Here is a 20,482-nt window from a genome sequence, read left to right as displayed (position 1 = left end):
GCTCAGTCCCAGCTGGACCCTGCTTCTCCCTCAACTCCTACCTCCAGGGTGGTCCCAGGCTCCTCGGCCTCTGAGAGTGACCCCTGTGCTCCGGACCCCACCTCTGTGGGGGTCCCTTCCCCTCGTGAGCTCTTTGCTCGCCCCCCTCAGTGTCCACCTGGGCAGCAGTATCCCCAGCTGGCCCCTTCCCACATCTGACCAGGGATGACCCCTGGGACGGAGAGGCCCCTGCTCGGGGCGGCCAGGCCTCGGGACCTGCTTCTTGAGCAGCACAGAGAAGGAAGCCCTGAGCAGGAAGTGCTGAGGCACCGGGTGAGGGCGGGGGGCTTTGCGGAGGGGAGCCCGGCCTCCCTGGGCAGGAGCAGTGACCACAGCCCCCCACTGCGGGCGGGCGGGACGAGGTTGATTTGAAAGGCAGATGGGCCTCTGGCCGAAGCATTCAGCTCTGCACCCAGCTACTGCCCCCCGCGGGCTGTAAGAGCGCCCAGACTTCCGGACTAGCTGGGGCGGGTGCCATGTGAGCCCAGCTAGTCTCCCCCCAGCCCCGCCCGCCCTCCTTCCTCCCCTCCGTCTGCGCGCTGTGCCTGCCCAGCCTCTCCTAAGACGGACGCTTGGCACTATGTCTCTGCTTAACCCTGTCCTGCAGCCCCCCGGGGTGAAGGCTTATCTTAGCCAAGGGGAGCGCTTCATCAGATGGGATGATGTGAGTGGGGCTGGGCGGAGGGCTGCAGGGGTGGCGGCCGCCCTGCTTGGGGCTTTGCCGGGGTGGGAGGGGGGCTGGCTTGGTTTATGTCTGCCAGGACTCAGGCGCCTGTGTTGCTTGGCCAGGCAGCTGACACAACTACCCAGATAAACAAACCTGGGCGGGAGGGTGTGTGCCCCCAGTCTGTGTCCCTGGGCTGCTGGGGCTAAGGCTCTGTGTCTGGATGTGGGAAGACGATGGCTGCCTGGGTGGTCATAGGAGGAAATTTCTCTGGGTCTGGGTCGGTCTTTCCCCAAAGCCCCCAAGAAGAGAAGGTTGTGTTGCTCCCGGTCTGGGCAGTGGGAGGAAAGGTGTCCCAGAGCTGAGGCAGGGCCAGCAGCAGAGGTGAGCCAGGCCCCTACTCCCAGCACCGACAGCCCATTCCAGCCCCAGACGGACGCCTGGACTGGAATCCTCACCCCTCCCCACCTGGCCCCGGCCCTGTCCCTGGGATGCCCTGCTCTCCCCCAGCTGCTGTGAGGTGGCCACGAAAGGCTCCTGGACCCCAAGGGAGAACTGGAGGCTCTCCTCCCAGGAGCCTGGGAGGGAACGGATAGACTTCTGCTTCCGCCAGCTGCTCTCGGCCTGGCTCCCTGACGCCGGCCCGTCTGCAGGGAAGGGGAAACCACACTTTGCCCTGCACCTCTGTCTCCACTGTGTCTGCTGCTTCCCAAACTGGGCCTGCTTCCCAGCCTCTGGTCCTCCTGGAGCCTGAAGATGTGTGTGTTGCCATAGGCCAGGGATTCTCCTGGGTGGGTGAGAGGAACAACTTGGGGCCCCTCCTTCAGGGAGGTAAGACTGCTGGGCTGGCCCAGCGTGAGAGTCAGCACTGGCTGCTCCCAGGAAGGGAACCTGAAGTCTCTGGACTGGCTGCAGGGGGGAGGAAGGGCCCTTAGGGCTGGTTCCTCCTCCTTACAGGTGGGATGAGGGGGCTCTGAGTCTGTGAGTTAAGGCTCTCAGGCCTTTGGGGCTGGGCTAGGCTGAGTAATCTGGTTGCCATGGCTATGGGAGCGGGCCTGTGGTGAGAGACTTTCTGCTTCCCCACGAGTGGTGTGGTCACTGCGGCATGGTGGAGCCACGTCCCAGGAGCCTGTGGAATGAGGGAAGTGGCTCAGAATGAAAAGTGAAGCGGCCTCTCTCCCTTCCTCTGGGAAGTGCGTGTAACCTGACTGGGCAGAGGGTCATCAGGGACGGGGACGTGCTATGTGGCCTTCTCTGCAAGCCAGCATCCGTGTACCTGGCAGGCCCGCTGCCCTCCCCAAGGCAGGGCACTGCAGGGTCCTGGATCCTGCCTCCCACGAGCAGGAACCTTCCCCGTCACGGGGCACACGCACCTGCCAGACGAGGCTCTGCTCTCAGACTGCCTTTGGCCCTGTAGGCAGATGACCTGGGTACTGGATAAGCACAACGCACAGGATGTAATCAAATCCCAGCTCACTGTCGTGTCCCACAGCCCGTTTCCAATGTATTCTGTGGGAGAAGCTCCCCTATGACCCATGGAAGGAAACTGAGCCCGTCATGAGACGTTCCATTTTCTCCTGGGGAACAGACAAGCCTAGGACACTTTTCCTCACAAAGCCCAGTCTACCTTCAGAAACTAGTTATAACTCAAAACTCCAGTCTTAATTTAGAATGACATCTTCTGCCCCACCTCCAAGAATGGTTTCAGGTGGGCTGCAGGCCCTGCGGAAAGGCCTGTGGGAGGATTCCCTGATCTTCCTCTATGCCCACGAGGGGTGGGGTACAGTGAGGAAGGAGGGAAAGAGGTACCAAAGTTCTTCACTGAGCAGTTGCTATCACGAAGTGGGCCTGGCGGAAGTGTAAGGCTTCTTCTTTCTCTCAGGCGCATTTTTGAGGATCCTTAGGAGACCCTCCCCCTGAGCTGGGGAATCCCTTATTTAGGGTCCTCCTGCCATCTCTGTTTCAGGAGCTCACTTCAAATTACTTCTTTAGCCCCGGAGAATCCAGTTACCACCCTCAGTTTCCTGCACCTTCGGCTTTGCCCCTTTCTCCCACAGGCCCACTCTGGACCCAGAAAATACTCACGGGTTCATTGCCCCACAGACCCTGGGGGTTCGGGCTCACCTAGCACACCAGCATCTCTCTCACCCGCTCAGTTTCCTGGGCAGGAGTCACACCCCAGTTTGTCATGCACCACAACGGCAGGGGTGACGACAGCTCTCCAAGTGCGAGCTTAAGGTGAGGGGTCAGCTACCCCAACCCTCCCTTCGGGGAAGGAAGGGAAGGGAGCTCACAACACAGCTTTCTCCAAAATGAGGTTCCTCACACAGTATTCTCTTTCCCCCCATATCCTAACTGCCCCTAATCTGGGAACTTTTTCTGGGCCATTTCCTTTGTAAATTCTGCATTTGGTCTGGTCTGGTGTGCAGCGAACTACCATGCCTGGTGGGAAACTTCGATTTTAGTATCTTGTTATTTGTGCATACAAAGACCATTAAAATAAAAGGTAGGCTGTGTGCTCTGTGAGTGGAGCAGGAACGCAGAAGCGAGTTCATTTTTCGTTCACCTGCTCCTTCGGCAAACATGGCGCATGCAGCTCACGGTCTAGTACAGGCTCGTTTCCCGGGAGTCCCTGAGCTCCTTGGGGATTTCCTGGAGGGGCTTCCAGGTCTGAGAACCAGCCCCTGCCCTGTTGTTGCAGCATGCTTCAGGAAAGGCTCTGCAGAAGCTAGTCTTTGATGGTATTTTAGGCAAGAGGGGCTGGGTGCTGAGGCTGGGAGGTGGGAAGGCACTTGGGACAGCGGGGGGGTGGGGCGGTGGGGTTCATGGATGGAAGGGCTGGGCAGGCAGGAAGCTTAGGCAGCTCTGTGGGAGTTGGGCTCTCAGCTCTCACCGTGTTCGGCTCTCCTGGGGGTAGCGTGGAGTCTTGGTGAGGGACATTCTACCTCTTTGGCTGAGCTGTGGGCCTTGAAAATAGGGTGAGGTGGGGGCCAAGACCCTGCTTGGGGTCTAGAGGGAGATCTTCTATTTGGGATTTAGAGGGGAAACCCTCTTCTCCTCCAGAAATGCCATCTCCAATCCTCTACCCCTCCCCACCCCTGGTTCAGAGCTTTTAAGGCCTACACCCAGCCCTTAGCTCTGGAGAACAAAGAGAAATGCCTGCAGATCCCTGGGATGGCCACCCCCTAGGCAGATGGTGAGCTCTGAAACCCCTGGCCCGGGCCACGAAAGCTCGGCCTGAAGTCTCAGAGCAGGGAGCTGACTCCTTCTCTCTGCAGGAAACAACAATAGCCTCCCCGGTTATCCTCCGTGTGGATCCCAAGGGCTACTACTTGTACTGGACGTATCAGAATAAGGTGAGGCAGCCCCTACCTACCGTGGCCCTGAGCTCCCGCTGTTCCATGGAGTCCAAGCAGCCTCTCGATGACACAGGGGTGGAGGTGTGGATGCCAGGAGTATAGGATGACCGGGAAGGGTGGCTCTGGGGGGATCTCCTGTGGGCAGGGGCTCTTTGCTTTGGGAGGGAGGATGCAGTCACTCCAACCATGGCTGCCTTGGGCCCAGATGCTTCAGTTTTAGCATCCCTTGGAGAGAGAGAGAGAGAAAGGAATTAGAGCTACTGCTGAAGGCTGATTCCCTGCCCGTGGTTCTGGGTAAACTTGAGGGCTCAGAGAGATCAGAGAAGGTCCTCGGCACCTGGGCGGAAGGAAGGGAGGGGGAACATGGGGAGAGTCCAGGATGGTGGAGGGGAAGCTGGAGGTCACAGCTCCCAAGTAACTCCAGCGGCCAGGGGAGGAGTGGCCAGAGAGGAAGGGAGGAGGGTCACCATGAAGAAGGAGAGCCCGATCGCTGAGGAGGGAAGGCTGGGGTCTGGGAAGCCCCACAGTCTTGGCATCTAGAGAAGGCAGCTGGCCAAGATGTGAAGGGGTGTGAAGCTCCCTCCTCACTGCCCTTCATTCTTGACCTGAGGTCTTTGTCCGCATCCTGTCTTTGCTCCTACCAGGAGATGGAGTTTCTGGATATCACCAGCATCCGGGACACCCGCTTTGGGAAGTTTGCCAAGATGCCCAAGGTAAGTGGGCCCAGTAGCAGCCCAGGCTCAGCACAGCCACCAGCTCCACGGGGCTGGGGCAGGAGTCCCTGTGGGGGCAGGGAGCCTGATCTCTGGAGCCAGGGAAGGGTCCGTGGGCTGAGCAGAGGGTCTCTCCCTGAGCTGAGCAAGGGGCATGACTGCTCCCTGGCTTGCTGGGGCTTTGGTATCAGGGCACAGTGGATGGAGATGTTGCGTGGCCAGCTACTGCCCCCAGAGCACCCCAGGCTGTCTGGGAGGTGTTGCTTGCATCCTCTCCCCCTCCACCCCGACTGCTTTGCCTATATTTGCCTAATGCTGGTAGGAAAATTGGAGGAAGGGATTGGTGGAAAGCAGGATTCCCTGAGACTGGGGACTAAGAATCTGTCTTCAAATGAAAAATGGCAAACAAAATACACAGAACTCCCAGGCCCCAAAGTCTTGGTTAATCTCTTCCTGTGGGCCTCTCCCTCCCGTGGCTCCTAAGATGGGCATGGATGGGATGCCACCCCCGTGGGCCAGATTTCAAGTGGCTGAGAGGGAAAGACAGGGAGAGCCACAGTGGGCAGGGACGGGGGCACACACCTCTGATCCTAACCTTGTCACGACCTGCTACAGAGCCAGAAGCTCCGGGATGTCTTCAACATGGACTTTCCTGACAACAACTTCCTGCTGAAGACGCTCACCGTGGTGTCTGGCCCCGACATGGTGGACCTCACTTTCCATAACTTCGTCTCCTACAAAGAGAACGTGGGCAAGGTGCACCGGGGGCGCCTGGCCTGGGGCTGGGCACCTGGGACAGCCTGAGAGGCGGGCCTGGGCCACGGCGTGGGGCGGCACCTTTGTGGTTGGGGGCCTGACTGCGGTGCCCTGGGGTCCTACAGGACTGGGCTGAAGATGTCCTGGCTCTGGCCAAGCACCCGCTGATGGCCAACGCCTCCCGCAGCACCTTCCTGGACAAGAGGTAAGTGCCTGCCTGCCTGGCCTGAGCGCGTGGGGCTAAGGGTGTCAGCCCGGGCCTTGACGGGCTGCCCTCTGCCCACCAGCCTGGTGAAACTCAAGATGCAGCTCAACCCTGAAGGAAAGATTCCTGTGAAGAAGTGAGTCTCCCCTCCTCCCTCCCCACATGTCCTCTGAGCTCCCCAAGGCCTTCCCTCTCCAGGCCTGACCCCGCTCTTGGCCTGGTGCTTTTCTCTGCTTCTTCAGTTTTTTCCAGATGTTTCCTGCTGACCGCAAGCGGGTGGAAGCTGCCCTCAGCGCCTGCCACCTCCCAAAAGGCAAGGTGAGTGGTTCCCCCCTCTCCAGCCCACGCCCAGCATTCTCCTTCTCATCTGAGTTGCCTTGGACTGGAGGGCACCCTGGGCAGGCCTGGTGGGGATGGGGAGGGCAGGAATGACAGTTCAGTCCCAGCCAACAGCCCGAAAAGTCAGTTCACTCTAAAGCCACCGGTTCCTGATACAAGGCACAGTGACAGAACCGGGGCAGGGGGTTGAGGTGCCCGGGTTCAGAGCAGGTTGGTCTATACCCCTTCAGCTCCAATAGGAAAACATTTTTCCTTTCTTTTTACTCAAGTAATTTTTAATTACAAGTCGTATGCGGGGTCACCCCATGAGATGCCTTATGTGACTTACAAAAAGGAGCCCTCTGGGCAGATGCAGCCCTGAGCCAGGGTTCCTGCCTGGCGGGGGTAGATCTCAGGCCCCTGTCCTCCCTTGGCCAGTGCCTTTGTGGATTCCACGGAGTCTTTTCTCCTGGTAAGAATTTGGAATGTTATAAATAAATAAAACTAAGGCCTCATGGATCACTTGTCCACACGAATCTCAGAAGGAATACATCCCCCACACCCAACTCTACGGAGCTGGTGACCCCTCGGTGCAATGAGTCACAGGGGATGCAAGCTTGGGGCTGGGGAGAGGGTGGGAATGGGCTCCTGCTGAGGGCACAGCTTGGGCTGTCACATCCACCCTCCTTTTCTCCTGCCTCCCGAGTTCCCACCTTGGCTAAGTCCTCCTTATTTATCAGTTCTCCTGCATCCCGGTAGGAGCCGTTGAGCCATCTTTGCTTGCAGCTGATGGGTCCAAGATTCGGTCTAGCTATCCTGCTCAGAGCCTCTGCTCCAAACTAAGACTGATGGTGGCTTTCCAGAATGACCCTGGAAAACATTTGATGGGTTTTTCTGGAATGGAATGCAAAGGCACAGAAACCCCGAATGCCACCAAATCTACTTTCTGTTTCTGTTTCTATGGATTTGTCTGTTCCGGACATTTCTCGTAAATGGAATCATACAATATGATGTCAGCCTTCATTCATTTAGCACAATGTTTTCAAGCTTCATCCATGGTGTATCATGTATCAGTAGTTCATTCCTTTTTTATTGTGGAATGCTATTCCATTGTGTGGATATACCACATTTTGTTTAACTGTTCAACAGTTGATGGACATTTGGGTTGTTTCCGCTTTGGGGCTATTATGAATAATGCTGCTATGAACGATTCTGTCCGGACGTATGTGTTCAAGTCACTTGAGGACATAGCTAGGGGTGGAATTCTTCTGTCATATTGTAACCGTATACTTAACATTTTGAGGCAATTCCACACTGTTTTCCAAAATGACTATACCATTTTACAATCCCACCAGCGTTGTATGAGGGTTCCAATTTCTCCACATCTTCATCAACACCTGTTATTGTCTGTCTTCTTTTTCTTCTTTTTACTTTAGTCATCCTGTGAGTGCGATGTGGTATCTCATTGTGGTTTTATGTTATTTATTTATTTATTTTGGCCACGCCACCCGCCTTGCGGGATCTTAGTCCCCCAACAAGGGATCAGACCCGTGCCCCCTGCAGTGGAAGTTCAGAGTCCTAACCACTGGACCGCCAGGGAATTCCCCTCATTGTGGGTTTGATTTGCATTTCCCTAAGGACTAACGATGCTGAGCATCTCTTCATGTGCTGATTGGTCATTTGCATATCTCCTTTGGAGAGATATCTATTCAAGTTCATTGCCCATCTTTCAGTTGGGTTTTCTTTGAGTGTGAAGTCGCCTACTACTGGATATCTGATTTGCAAATATTTTCTCCCATTCTTTTTACTTTATTGACAGTATCCTTTGGAACACCAACATTTTTAATTTGGATGAAGTCCAATCTGTCTATTTTTTGTTATCGTTCCTTGTGCTTTTTGGTGTCTCCAACTGTTGTTGTTGAATTGTCTATTTCTCCCTTCAGTTTTGTCAGTTTTGCTTCGTGCATCTTGGGGTTCCGTTGTTAGGTGCATTGTTTGTATGCAAATTGCTCCTTTTTGAAAACTTATCCTCCATTTACAAAGAAAAAGATAGCCCACAGCTCTGGCAAACAGCGTACAGCAGCTTGCTTCTGAGCTCTTTTCTTCCCAGTTCTGGTCATTCTTAGTTTGAATCCTGTCCCAGCCAAGAGATTAGCCGGTATCAATCCAGGGGCAAAGCAAACCAGCTAAGATGCTCTCTGCTCAGCAACCAGGGCCTTGAAAAGTGGGGGCTCAGGGTGCCCTTGATGCTCTTCTGTCTGCCCTGAGCCCTCCCTCTCCCCAAGCCGCCTCGCGCAGGGCTGGGCCTAGTCTGTGGTTCTTAGTGCTGGAAGGTGGGGGCAGGAGTCATCAGGTGACTCTCTATCCCCCCAGAATGATGCCATCAATCCCGAGGACTTCCCAGAATCCGTCTACAAGAGTTTCCTCATGAGCCTTTGTCCTCGGCCAGAAATAGATGAGATCTTCACTTCCTAGTGAGCTTCTTGGGCTGGGCTGGTCTTGGGGAAGGGGTGGTGGCTAAAATTCCCACCTGCCATGCTGACAATTAGGTAGCGTTGCTGGAGAAGGGGGTTGTCCCAGCTCCCACCACACACACCCCCGCCCCCAGCCCAGGGGATATAGAGGAGACCTGTGCTCCTCTCTTTGGCCTGCAGCCACGCCAAGGCCAAACCCTACATGACTAAGGAGCACCTGGCCAAATTCATCAACCAGAAACAGCGCGACTCCAGGCTCAACTCCCTGCTGTTCCCGCTTGCGCGGCCTGACCAGGTGCAGGGCCTCATCAACAAGTACGAGCCCAGAGGCATCAACGTGCAGAGGGGTGAGGACTAAGGGAACTTCTGACCCTCCACGGTCCTCTCCGGTCCTGGCAGCTGGGCTGCTACCCTGACAACCACCCCTGTCCCCCAGGCCAGCTGTCCCCCGAGGGCATGGTATGGTTACTCTGTGGGCCAGAGAACAGCGTGCTGGCCCAGGACAAGTTGCTGCTGCACCACGACATGACGCAGCCGCTCAACCACTACTTCATCAACTCCTCCCACAACACCTACCTGACAGGTGGGCCCTGGCGACCTCACCGCCAGCCTCTCCTTTTACGGGGGCTGTTCCTGCCCCCTGAATCCCCTGCAGGGGTTGCCCACGGGCTGCCCACGACGGAGTGGGGCAGGGCAGAGCTGGACTGCCCTTGAGTGAAGCCCCCGCCCCTCGCCCCTCCTCTGGCTCAGCCGGCCAGTTCTCAGGCCTCTCCTCTGCCGAGATGTACCGCCAGGTGCTGCTGGCGGGCTGCCGCTGCGTGGAGCTGGACTGCTGGAAGGGGAAGCCCCCTGACGAGGAGCCCATTATCACCCACGGCTTCACCATGACCACAGACATCTATTTCAAGGCGAGACTCGTCATGTGGAGGCTTGTGGCAGTGGCACTAGGGGAGGGCCCTGGGCCATGAGCTTTTTGGGGTTGGGGGGAGTGAGGCCAGAGAGGAGGGATGGCTGGGAGGCCTTGGACCAGTGTGGGTACTAGAGAGGAAGAGAGAGAAGAGACACAGGGCCAAGAGTGGCCCTCCAATTCTATGTGTGTGTTGAAACTGGGGAGTGGGGAAGGATGCCGTTGAGGGAGGCGAAGCCTGGAGGCACAGCACTGACCTCCCCATGGGGTCCCCTTCTCCTCCAGGAAGCAATTGAAGCTATTGCAGAAAGTGCCTTTAAGACCTCCCCTTATCCGGTCATCCTGTCGTTTGAAAACCACGTGGACTCGTGCGTATCCAGGCCATACAGCCTCATTCTCTACCCTGTCCCCATCTCCCGCCTGCAGCTGCCCTCCCCACAACTGTCTCCAGCCTCTAGCCATGCCTTCTGGCTCTCTCCCGGGTCTCAACACAATCTCCTTGGGACCCCAGGCTCTCCTGCCTGTGTCCCTGCCTCCCCAACATCTTGAGCCCCTGATCTGGGTCATCAGGGGGCACAAAAAGATGGACAAGGGGGTGGAGTGGAGCTGCTGAACCACACCCACTTCTGCTCCCTGCAGACCCCGCCAACAGGCTAAGATGGCCGAGTACTGCCGAACGATATTTGGGGATATGCTGCTCACAGAGCCACTGGAAAAATTCCCAGTGAGTGGACTTCACTGTGGGGCATCTGGGTCTGAGGGCTGGGGAGCCAGGGCAGGGTGCCAGATTAAGGAGGCAGATGTCCCCAGAGGATGCTGGGGTTTATTTGGGGGGACGTGGGGCTGGGGTCCTACCATCTACCACGTGTCAGGCACTATGCTGGGCTTGGGGGGTATGTCAGTAGCAGAGGGGCAGTCCCAGCCTTCAGATCACTTACCCTCTAGTCAGGAGGCAGACAAGTAACCAGGCCATTACAACCAGTGGCTGCTATGAGAGCACCTGGGGCTCCAGAACTGGTCTTGAGGATCAGGGAAGGCTTCCTGGAGGAGGTGATGGCTAAGCTGAAACCTGAGGGAAAGAATGGATTTATCCTGGTGAGAGTGGGGAAGGGTGTTCTAGGCAGGCTGAGTAGTTGAGAAAAGATCACTGAGGAGCTGGGTAAGTTGGGTCAGGCAGGGGTTTAGCGCACGAGGTGGGAGTGATGAGAGGAGAGGCTGGCGAGTTAGGCCGGGGGCAGCTGGAGCGTAGCTTGCCATGCAGGAGCTTGGGCTACTCCCTGAAGGTGAGGAGATAGTGCTGAGGACCCTGTCTCCTCTCCCACAGCTGAAACCAGGCATCCCCCTGCCCAGCCCTGAGGATCTCCGAGGCAAGATCCTCATCAAGAACAAGAAGAACCAGTTTTCTGGTCCCCCAGCCCCCAGCCAGGAGCCGGGTGGGGAGGCTGAGGGGAGCGGCCCACCCAATGTCCCTGTGGGTGAGGACACAGGTGAGGCGGCCTGGGAGGAGTGGGGGTGGCCGAGGAGGAGCATCTGGAATGGGAGAGAGGGGCTGGGCCTGGAGGGGAGAGCCAGCCTGGTGCTGGGGTCTCCCCCGCCCCCAGTGCTGATGGAGCTGTATGTGGCAGCGTGGGCTGGTGAGGAAGGGGCTGAGCTGGAGGAGGAGGAGGTGGAAGAGGAAGAGGAGGAGTCGGGAAACCTGGATGAAGAAGGGATGAAGAAGATGCAGTCAGATGAGGTGTGTGGGGAGCCCCGAGGCTCTTCTGCCAGCTCCACTGCAGAGCCCTCCAGGCAGGGGTGTGGGACCGGGCCCCTGGGCTCTGAGCTGGCCTCTTCCCCATCCTCCCCCCTTCTCCCTAGGGCACAGCGGGCCTGGAGGTGACGGCTTACAAGGAGATGTCCAGCCTAGTCAATTACGTCCAACCCACCAAGTTCATCTCCTTCGAGTCCTCTGCCCGTGAGTTAGCATGCGGTGGTGGTAAGCTGGAAGTTAGGCTAGATTCGGGAGAAGGCCCTTAGGAAGCGTGTCCTGACGCCAGAGCAGCCTGATGGGTGGGGGTGAGAGCGAGGCGGGTCCTCCCTCTCCTTGGGCTGGGGGCCCTGTTTATAAATACCCAGCAGAGGAGCCAGGCAGAGGCATGTTTAAGTGGCAGTGGCTCCCAGTGTCCCGTCACTGTACTGAGAACTTGGCACCAAGCAGAATGCTCTGGAGTGTGTCGGTGACAGGCAGGTCATTTACCAAGGGCCACCTCGGCCGGGCGGCCTGGGGCTCCTCCAGCTTCCTTCTGTGGCTGCCTGGGCATGAGAACTCCTGGGAGGGGGAGGAAGGCAAAGAAACCAGCCAGCACACATCTGCCCCTTGTTCCCTTCCCTTTCTGAGCGCGTCCACGCTGTTTACCTTTATCTTCTCTGGACATGCGCGCAATGAGTTCCTCTCACCCTCTGTGCACAGCCCCAACACGAACACCTTTTTCTGCATGCACTCTGCAGCACTGGCTCGTCATCCCTGAAGCCCCAGCCTGCACCCCCTCCTGTGCACCACCCTTGCTGTGTGCCTCTCACCCCTGCACCCTGTTCTCTGTGCATCACAGCGTCTTCCTGACCCCCTGGGCTCATCGCTGCGTGTTTCCCACACCCTCCGCGTCCACCCAGGGCATATACCCCACTTTTTAGGACTCTGGCACGCACACCCCATCCCTGTGCGTATGTATCCACTGTGCGTACCCTTTACCTCCAGCACACACTGCTACCCACACAGATCTGCATATTCCCCACCCCGGGGGTGGCCCCTCAACCCTCAGCCCTCGGTGGAAACGCTAGGTTGGAGGCATCTCTGTGCTGGAGGGAGCCGCGCCACAGGGGAGGGCAAGTCTGTGGGAGGGGACAGGCTGACGCGAACTCTCCTTCCTCTTTCTCCCCTACACAGAGAAGAACCGAAGTTATGTCATTTCCTCCTTCACAGAGCTCAAGGCTTACGACCTGCTCTCCAAGTCCTCAGTGCAGTTTGTGGAGTATCCTTGAGACCTCACTAGCCGGGGTCCCTGGTGGGGTGGAGGGAAGGGGGAGGCCTGGGACGGGGCTCGCAGGGGGTCTGTGGGTCTTCCCGGTGCAGGTGGCTTTGCTGGCTCCTATACCCTGCGGCAGCTACAACAAGCGCCAGATGAGCCGCATCTACCCCAAGGGCACCCGTATGGACTCCTCCAACTACATGCCCCAGATGTTCTGGAATGCTGGTTGCCAGATGGTTGCCCTCAACTTCCAGACGATGGGTGAGGGCATGCTCAGGCCCTTAAGAACCTTCCCCTGCCCCTCCCACCTTTACCCCTTCCCTGGGCGGGGGGGTCTTTGGAACAGACCTGGGGGCAGGGGGGCTGATGTTCATTTAGGCTCTGGGCGCATGTGCATGTGTGTGAGCGTTTAGTGCATCAGCTCATGCCTATGTGACTGCACGTATACGAGTATGTCTGTGATGATGCCAGGGTGCTGGCATGGGTTCTGGCTGCTCGGCCCGAGTGGGTCTGTGGGAACACCTGCTCCACTGGCCTCAACTCCCACTGTGAGCTTGAGGTCCGGTTGTGGCTTTGCTCCTGCTGACTCCAGGTTGTGGGCCCTTCCTGAGAGATGAGACCCTAAGGAACCAGGCTGGGACATGAGAAACCCTCATCCTCACGGTCCACCCAACCTCCCCATTTGCGAGACGGGAAAGGCTGGGAAATGTGGAAAGAGAGGCTGCATGCAGACCCAGAGCCGGGCCGCCCTTCCTGAGTGCCCTTGTCCCCCCCAGACCTGCCCATGCAGCAGAACATGGCGCTCTTTGAGTTCAACGGGCAGAGTGGCTACCTCCTCAAGCATGAGTTCATGCGCCGGTTGGACAAGCAGTTCAACCCCTTCTCGGTGGACCGCATCGACGTGGTGGTAGCCACCACCCTTTCCATTACGGCAAGGCCCTGAGGTGGACAAGTGGCTGGGAGGGCTGGGGTCTTGAGGAGAAAGACACAGGAGCCCCACTCCTCCATTCCCAACCCCCTCCCCTGATATCCCGAAAACTTCAGCCCCAGCCAGTTCGTGAAGTAGCAAGTTGCCTTGGAAACTGCCTCCTCCTCAGCACTGGAGGCTGCCTCTTGGTCCCCATGGAAACCAAGGGGAAGGGCTGAGGCTGGGGTGGGGGAGGGGAAAAGAGTGGGGCAGCAGGGGCCCCAGGCCCTGGGCCGGGGGGCGGGGGGGGGGGGGAGGGCCCTGTTCCTTCCTCGCTGGGGAGGGAGGTGGGGAGGCCCACACCTCTTCCCTAAATGCTGGAAGCACCCTGGGTGCCAGAGCTTAGCTGTAACCCTTAAGCCACACAGCCTCTACTCAGTGGCCAGAATTGAATGGGGCTCTTCACAGTACCCAAGAATGGATGTTTCAGCTAGGGGGGCTGGAGGCCCCAAGTTCTGGGGAATGGCCTGGGTGGGGGAGCTGATGCTGGTCTCCCATGGGCCCCAACCTCCAGGTGATCTCTGGGCAGTTCCTGTCAGAACGCAGTGTGCGCACCTATGTGGAAGTGGAGCTGTTTGGCCTTCCTGGGGACCCCAAGAGGCGCTATCGCACCAAGCTGTCACCCAGTACCAATTCCATCAATCCTGTCTGGAAGGAGGAGCCCTTTGTCTTTGAAAAGGTGGGGTGGCTAGATCAGGGCAGGGGCTGGGATCTGTCCCTAGTTCTTGGTCTCTACTTGTAGAAGAGAAAATACATAAAGGGATTTCCTCGATCCTCCTCCTCTCCCCACCCCTCATCTGTGCCCTCCTGAGTTTCAAGAGTCCAAAAACCAAGTTTACAGAAATTTACTTTGTGGGCAAGTTTTGTATGCGTGTGTACATGTGTGTAGGTGCATGCTTGTCCATATTACGATTAGAGGCAGAAATGTGAACTCCCAGACCAGGGTGCAGGGACCCGAGGGATCACGGGGGCCTTTTGCTCCCATTGGATACTTGTTGACAAAGCTTCCAAGGGCTGTCTGCACCAGGCCCCCTGGAGCCCTGGGCTGCATATCCAGCTCTCTGCCCTGTGTGGACCAGCCGTGACCTGAGCTGTTAGGATGTCTATGTGTGTGGCTTAGAGTGGGCCCTCTGTCCTCACCAGATCCAGTAAAGCCTGCCATGTTCTCACACTGACCCTAGATTTCTGGAATCAGGGAAGGGGGGCAGCTTGGCCACTCTCTCCCCTCTCCAGCTTGTCCTGTCCTGAACTCTCCCCAGATCTTGATGCCTGAGCTGGCCTCCCTCAGGGTGGCTGTGATGGAGGACGGCAACAAGTTTCTTGGACACCGCATCATCCCCATCAATGCCCTGAATTCTGGTAAGGATAGGGGTTCTTCTTTGCTGTTCCCAGTGGGTCTGAGACCAAGACCAGCATCAGGATCCTGTCCAGAGCGTGGGGCAGCTTCAGGGAGGTGGCCTTGTCATTTTATCAGCCTGGGAAAGTGGGGCAGGAATAGTACCTCTCCAGGAAACTGACAGAGGTGGGGACTCTGCCCGCCCAACACAATGTCTCTAATTCTCTGAAACTACTGGGGCAGTTTCCCAAGTAGCTGACACTTATTGGGCACTTAAAATGCTTTACGGCCTTATAACACTTTCTCACTTAATCCTAACAGTAACCACATGAGGTAGAACCAGACTAAAGCCAGAAGTGTCGAGTACTGGGCTGCTGGTGAGCAGTGCTGGGCAGCAGTGGGCTCTGGCTCACTGGCCACCCGGTCATGTCCCACAGGATACCACCACCTGTGCCTGCACAGCGAGAGCAACATGCCGCTCACCATGCCTGCACTCTTTGTCTTCCTGGAGATGAAGGACTATGTACCTGACACCTGGGCAGGTGGGAGGCCCCTGGAATGTTGGAAGCCCCAGGGCGTCCATCCCCCCTCCTCTCTCCGCAAGCCAGCCTCCAGAGGGGGGCAGGACAGGGTATTCTGGCGTAGGTGAGGCTGGGGGAGGCTCCCAGGTACATCTCCTTAGCAGGCCCATCATGTCCCTGTGCACCCAGATCTCACGGTGGCCCTCGCCAATCCCATCAAGTTCTTCAGTGCTCATGATAAGAAGTCTGTGAAGCTCAAGGAAGCCATGGGAGGCCTGCCTGAGGTCTGTGTTGTCAGGTCCACTGCCAGGGGCCCCCATGAGCTGCACCCTCTCTGTGGGAAGATGAGGGAGGGGGCAGAGTCCAGGGCTCAGGGAGAGAGACACCTTCCTAACACGCTCTCCCTACACAGAATCCCTTCCCTCTCGGGAATCCAGTTGCCCGCCAGGTCAATGGGGCATCAGCTTTACCGAGCAACGGGTCAGCAGGTACGCACTGCGGGGTCCCCGCACCTACCGGAAGGGTCTCGATCTCTCCGCTGCACCGGTAGGCACATCCCAGACGGGCGGCAGTTCTCTATGAAAACAAAAACAAAAACAACCCCGAAAACTTTCACCTGGGGAGGGAACGGCTGCATGTGAAGCCTCGGGCTGGGCAGCGCGCAGCAGGGGGCCCACACCGCCACCCCCGGGAGGCGCGGGAGCGGCCGAGCCGAGGGCACCGGAGAGCCTCTCCTTTGGTTCTTGCAGCAGCCCAGGCCAAGGCCAGGGAGGAGGCCACGAAAGACGCTGCGGGTAAGGCCTGCTGAGACCGAATCACGTTGGGGTCGAGCCCGGGGAGGGTCCGGGACTCGGGGTGGGGGGCGGTTCCCGGGGGCCGCGCGCCTCACGCCTGCCCCAGCAGAGCCGCGGACCGCTAGCCTGGAGGAGCTGCGGGAGCTGAAGAGCGTCGTGAAGCTGCAGCGGCGGCACGAGAAGGAGCTGCGGGAGCTGGAGCGGCGCGGCGCGCGGCGCTGGGAGGAGCTGCTGCAGAGGGGCGCGGCGCAGCGGGCCGAGCTCCGGCCGCCGGGCGCTGGGGGCGGCGGCGAGGGCCGGGGCCGCAAGCTCGGCCCGGGGAAAGGCTCCCGCAAAAACAGGTAAGGGCGGCGGAGGCATCCTGCCCCCCGCGGCTCGGGCGCGGGCCGCCTGGGGCTCACGGCTTGTCCCCACATGGCCTCCGCAGGACCCCGCCGGGCGAGGACCCCGCCGGGTCGGCGCCGGCCGAAGGCCCCGAGCGCGCGGGCGCGCATCTGCGAGAGCTGAGGGACAGGCTGGAGCTGGATCTGCTGCAGCAGGGCGAGGAGCAGTGCGAGTGTGTCCTGAGGTGCAGGGCGCAGCAAGTGGCCGAGGTGCCAGCGTCGGGGAGGGGAGGGAGCGAGGGCCCGACCGACCCCACACCCTCTGCACAGCCAAGGGCATCTCCTCGGTCTTAGCTTAGCCGGTCCTTCCTCTCCCTCAGCAAATGACCAAGATGATGGAGCTGGCCAGAGAGAAACAGGCTGCAGAGCTGAAGACCCTCAAGGAGACTTTGGAGACGTAAGACTGCCTCCCTTCTACGCCTGACTCTTACCTCCCAGGAGGGCCCAAGCCGCAAGAAGCATCTTCCTGATGCCTGTTTCTCTGCAGTGACACCAAAGAGGTGAAGAAAAAGCTGGAGGCCAAGAGGCTGGATCGGATCCAGGCCATGATGAAGGTCACCACAGACAAGATGGCTCAGGAGAGGTGAGCCCTGGAGGGGAGGCGCGGGACTCAAACTCCAGGCCCAGCGCTGAGCAGGAACCACGCTGGGTGGGAAGGGGCCTTCCTACGAGGGGGTCCTGACTTGCTTCCCAGAGATGTGCCTGCCTCCTGGTGCTGGAAAGTTAATTCTACTTCCGTCACCTCTGATCAGAGAATGTCCTCCCTAGGCAAAACACAGATGCCACCCCTATTTGAGGAAAGGGGAGAACTGAAGGGAAAATCAAGTGTGTAAAGAGGGAGGTGAAACCTTGGGAGAGCTGATTCCCACCTACACTTTCCCATGCATGCCTTGAAGAACAGTGCATTTTAGTGAGGAAGCCCTTCCCTCAAAGGGCCCCCAGGGCTCCCAATATCTCCTTAGATCCTCCTTGGGTCCCCATGCTTACCTCTCTGGCTGGTTCCCAGACCAGACATAGAGGCACGCCAGCCACAGAGGGTTCTACGATGGAGTTCTCATGTTGCCTACACCCTGTGGAGAATTTGTCTCATCCAGCTCTTCCCGGGGGCCTCCTGCCCTCTCTGAAACTCTGATCACCCCAACAGGTTGAAGAGAGAGATTAACAACTCCCACATCCAGGAGGTGGTGCAGGTCCTCAAGCAGGTGTGTAAGAGCTGTGCCCTTCCCAAACACACTCTCTCTCTCTGAGGGAAGGAGTGGCCCCAAGGCCTTTACTTTGCCCTTAGGAGATGCACTGTTTAGAGTGGCCCACCAGCTAGGGATGGGGGGAGAGGCAGTAGAGGGGAGGGGCTTCCCCTAGGCCGTCCAGGGTTCTGACCTTTGTGCAGAGGTTGGGATACCAGCCTAAAGGAGTCTGTCTTTGGCCAGCTGCCCTCGATGGAAATGATATGGGCCAGCTGGCCAAGGGGAGGTGGGATTGGGGTGGGTGGGTGAGAGGGAGCAAGGGAGCTTCCAGAGTTAGGCTTCCAGGGAGTCAGAAGAGGAAGGAAAGCCCTGTGGAGAATGGCCCTAAAGCTCCCTGGGGATTACTAACAACAGTAACAGAGCTGCCAGCTCCTGAGTCCTGACCTTGTGAAGGCACTAAGCCGGGTGCTTCACGTGAACTGTCTCATATAATCCTTCACAGTCCAGCAAGACAGGTACTATTATCCTCATTTTACAAATTAAAAAACAAAACAAAACAAATCAAAAAACCCAACTTTTCAAAGGTTAAGGAATTTGTCCAAAGGCTCCCAGCTCGTTGACTGGGATTGTAGCTGGATTTCACCCCAGACTGCCTGCCTATGCTGTCCTGATTCTCTGTCTCTCACTCCTGCCCAGATGACAGAGAACCTGGAGAGGCACCAGGAGAAGCTGGAAGAGAAGCAGGCAGCCTGCCTGGAACAGATCCGGGAGATGGAAAAGCAGGTGACGGGAGTGGGGGGGACCACTACCCTGGCCCACAGCAGAGCTGGCCTGGCTCCAGGGTGTAAAGGAACCCAGCTCCGGGGAGCTGCGAGTCAAGAGGTGGGTGGTTGTGGGGGACTTGCCCCTCTCCAGGGGGTCAGGGCTCTGATTCCCAGGGGATCATGAGGCAGCTCTGCAGATCTCTTTGCTTGGTTGGTATTCCCTCTCCTGAAAGACCCCCTGATGGGCTCCACTACCCCCACCTCCCACCCTGATCTCCTGGGAGGTCTGAACAAACCAGGCATCTCCTGGTTCCACTGTTCAGGCGAGGAAGAGTGGGCAGGTGGCCCATCCTGAGCCAGGGGGTGGTCCTTGCTGTCTCCACAGTTCCAGCAGGAGGTGCTGGCACAGTACGAGGCCAAGATGAAGGGCCTGGAGGTGGAAGTGAAGGAGTCGGTGAGGACCTACCTCAGGGCCTGCTTGCCCTCTGCGGAGGAGGACAAGCCTGAGAGGCCCTGCAGGGTCTCCAGGGAGCTGTGTGAGCAGGATGCACTCACAGAGAAGACAGACGCCGAGGAGACCCTCCTCTGATGCCCCCATGCCCTTGGGACGTTCTGCAAGGACATTCACCCTTCTCTGGGACGTGAGTCCATTCCCCCTCAAGGAAAGGGCCCCAGCACCGTGAAGCTGCGGGAAGCTGGAGCTCCCTTGGACACTGGAGCCCCTTTCTCAACACCCAGGCTAAGTAGGAGGCAGGAAGCAGGCCAGCTTGGGCCCATCTGGGGTCTGAGGTCCTCTCCGTCCAACATCCTGCCCCTCCTGCTTCCGCTTCCCCTCTGAACAAGCGTCTGTCACATGTTTGTTGAGTGCAAAAGAATATGAACTTGGAGGCATGAAATGGGGCCCTGGCCCCACTCTGCATTTCCTAGTGTGCCACTCTAGACTCAGTTTCCTCACCTGGAGGGTTAGGCCTGGCCACCTGGAACCTCTACTCCATCACCTGTAGTTCAAGCAGGTCCAAACTCCAAACTCTCCTGCCATAAGGCGGGCAGCTCACCCTGGCTTCTAGGCCCCATCTCGGGCTTGCCCTGAGTTGGCCTCATTGTCAGCTCCCTGATACAGAATCCAGCACTTCCTTCCAGCTCCCTGGGGACAGCTGCTCCCAGGATTCCAGGCTAAGGTGCCTTCCCTGCCTCCTGCCTTTGGGGGATGGGAGGCTGATGTGGAAAAGCTGCCTCAGCTGTGTGGCCCTCAGGCCACTGAGACAACTGGGGCTGGGGGTGAGGGGAGAAGGACGGCCTTTTGTGCACTCTCCCACCCAGAGCCCAGCCACCCCTTTTCCTAGGCCTGGGGGGTACTTCCCAGCATGTGCCCCAGCTCAGGCTGTCCTGACAAGGTCAGCACCATTTTCTCTCCTGACTTTATGAGGTTTATTTATTTTTCTCTTTCTTACTCCTACTAAAGAACCCTGTCTCAAGATTTCCTGCCTAAGCCTGGCCTCTGTTCTACAGCTAAGAAAGGCGGGTGGGGATGGGCAGGGCTTCCCAGGTGGCGCAGTGGTTAAGAATCCGCCTGCCAATGCAGGGGACACGGGTATGAGCCTTGGTCTGGGAAGATCCCACATGCCGCGGAGCAGATAAGCCCGTGCGCCACAACTACTGAGCCTGTGCTCTAGATCCTGCGAGTGACAACTACTGAAGCCTGAGCACCTACAGCCTGTGCTCTGCAACAAGAGAAGCCACTGCAATGAGAAGCCCGCGCACCGCAACTAGAGAAAGCCCGCGCGCAGCAACGAAGACCCAACGCAGCCAAAAATAAATAAAAGAAATGGGGGGGGGGGCAGCGGAGTAGATGAAGTGGGCTGGGGAAAAAGTCCATGAGAATTGACCTGGGCATGAGGTCCCTTCTAGAGCCCAGTGGAATGGCCCTGCCTCTGGGCTTGAAGAGGATTCACTTCCCCATCTGCCGGCCCTGATGCCACTACCACTGGAAAATGATGTCACCCTTCTGTTCCACTCCTCACCAGATGTGGCCCTTCCTTGTCTCCACCCTCAGGGCTGGAGCAGAAGAGCCTCCCGCAGAGGTGCCCCCCACC

At 58.1% G+C, this 20,482-nt stretch overlaps 1 protein-coding gene across 5 annotated transcripts; it reads left to right on the top strand.

Moving 5' to 3' along the window:
• Positions 1 to 619: 619 nt before the first annotated feature.
• Positions 620 to 19,667, top strand: PLCB2 (phospholipase C beta 2; the record flags this gene model as incomplete). Of its 5 annotated transcripts, none has more annotated exons than XM_082839074.1 (32): positions 620 to 703; positions 3,982 to 4,059; positions 4,707 to 4,775; positions 5,391 to 5,531; positions 5,657 to 5,736; positions 5,819 to 5,872; positions 5,979 to 6,054; positions 8,428 to 8,528; positions 8,709 to 8,875; positions 8,965 to 9,111; positions 9,279 to 9,436; positions 9,721 to 9,803; positions 10,075 to 10,159; positions 10,760 to 10,910; positions 11,061 to 11,170; positions 11,293 to 11,389; positions 12,359 to 12,443; positions 12,577 to 12,701; positions 13,217 to 13,371; positions 13,922 to 14,086; positions 14,667 to 14,766; positions 15,181 to 15,285; positions 15,454 to 15,548; positions 15,677 to 15,752; positions 16,014 to 16,058; positions 16,168 to 16,399; positions 16,486 to 16,651; positions 16,762 to 16,838; positions 16,929 to 17,024; positions 17,586 to 17,643; positions 18,322 to 18,408; positions 18,775 to 19,667. In XM_082839074.1, the coding sequence occupies 32 exons, from the start codon at positions 620 to 622 to the stop codon at positions 18,976 to 18,978; spliced, it is 3,552 nt and encodes a 1,183-aa protein (XP_082695200.1). In that variant the 3' UTR covers positions 18,979 to 19,667. The 5 variants fall into 5 exon arrangements, with proteins under 5 accessions (XP_082695200.1, XP_082695198.1, XP_082695199.1 ...); XM_082839072.1 differs by having other exon boundaries at positions 10,760 to 10,922; XM_082839073.1 differs by having other exon boundaries at positions 10,760 to 10,922; positions 11,293 to 11,410; positions 16,165 to 16,399.
• Between the last annotated feature and the right edge of the window lie 815 nt (positions 19,668 to 20,482).

Source organism: Leucopleurus acutus (genome assembly GCF_964270905.1).
Source record: "Leucopleurus acutus genome assembly, chromosome: 1".
NCBI classification, from domain to species: Eukaryota; Metazoa; Chordata; class Mammalia; order Artiodactyla; family Delphinidae; genus Leucopleurus; species Leucopleurus acutus.
The sequence above is the reverse complement of the archived record's forward strand: the minus strand, read 5'-3'. Positions and strand labels throughout refer to the sequence as shown.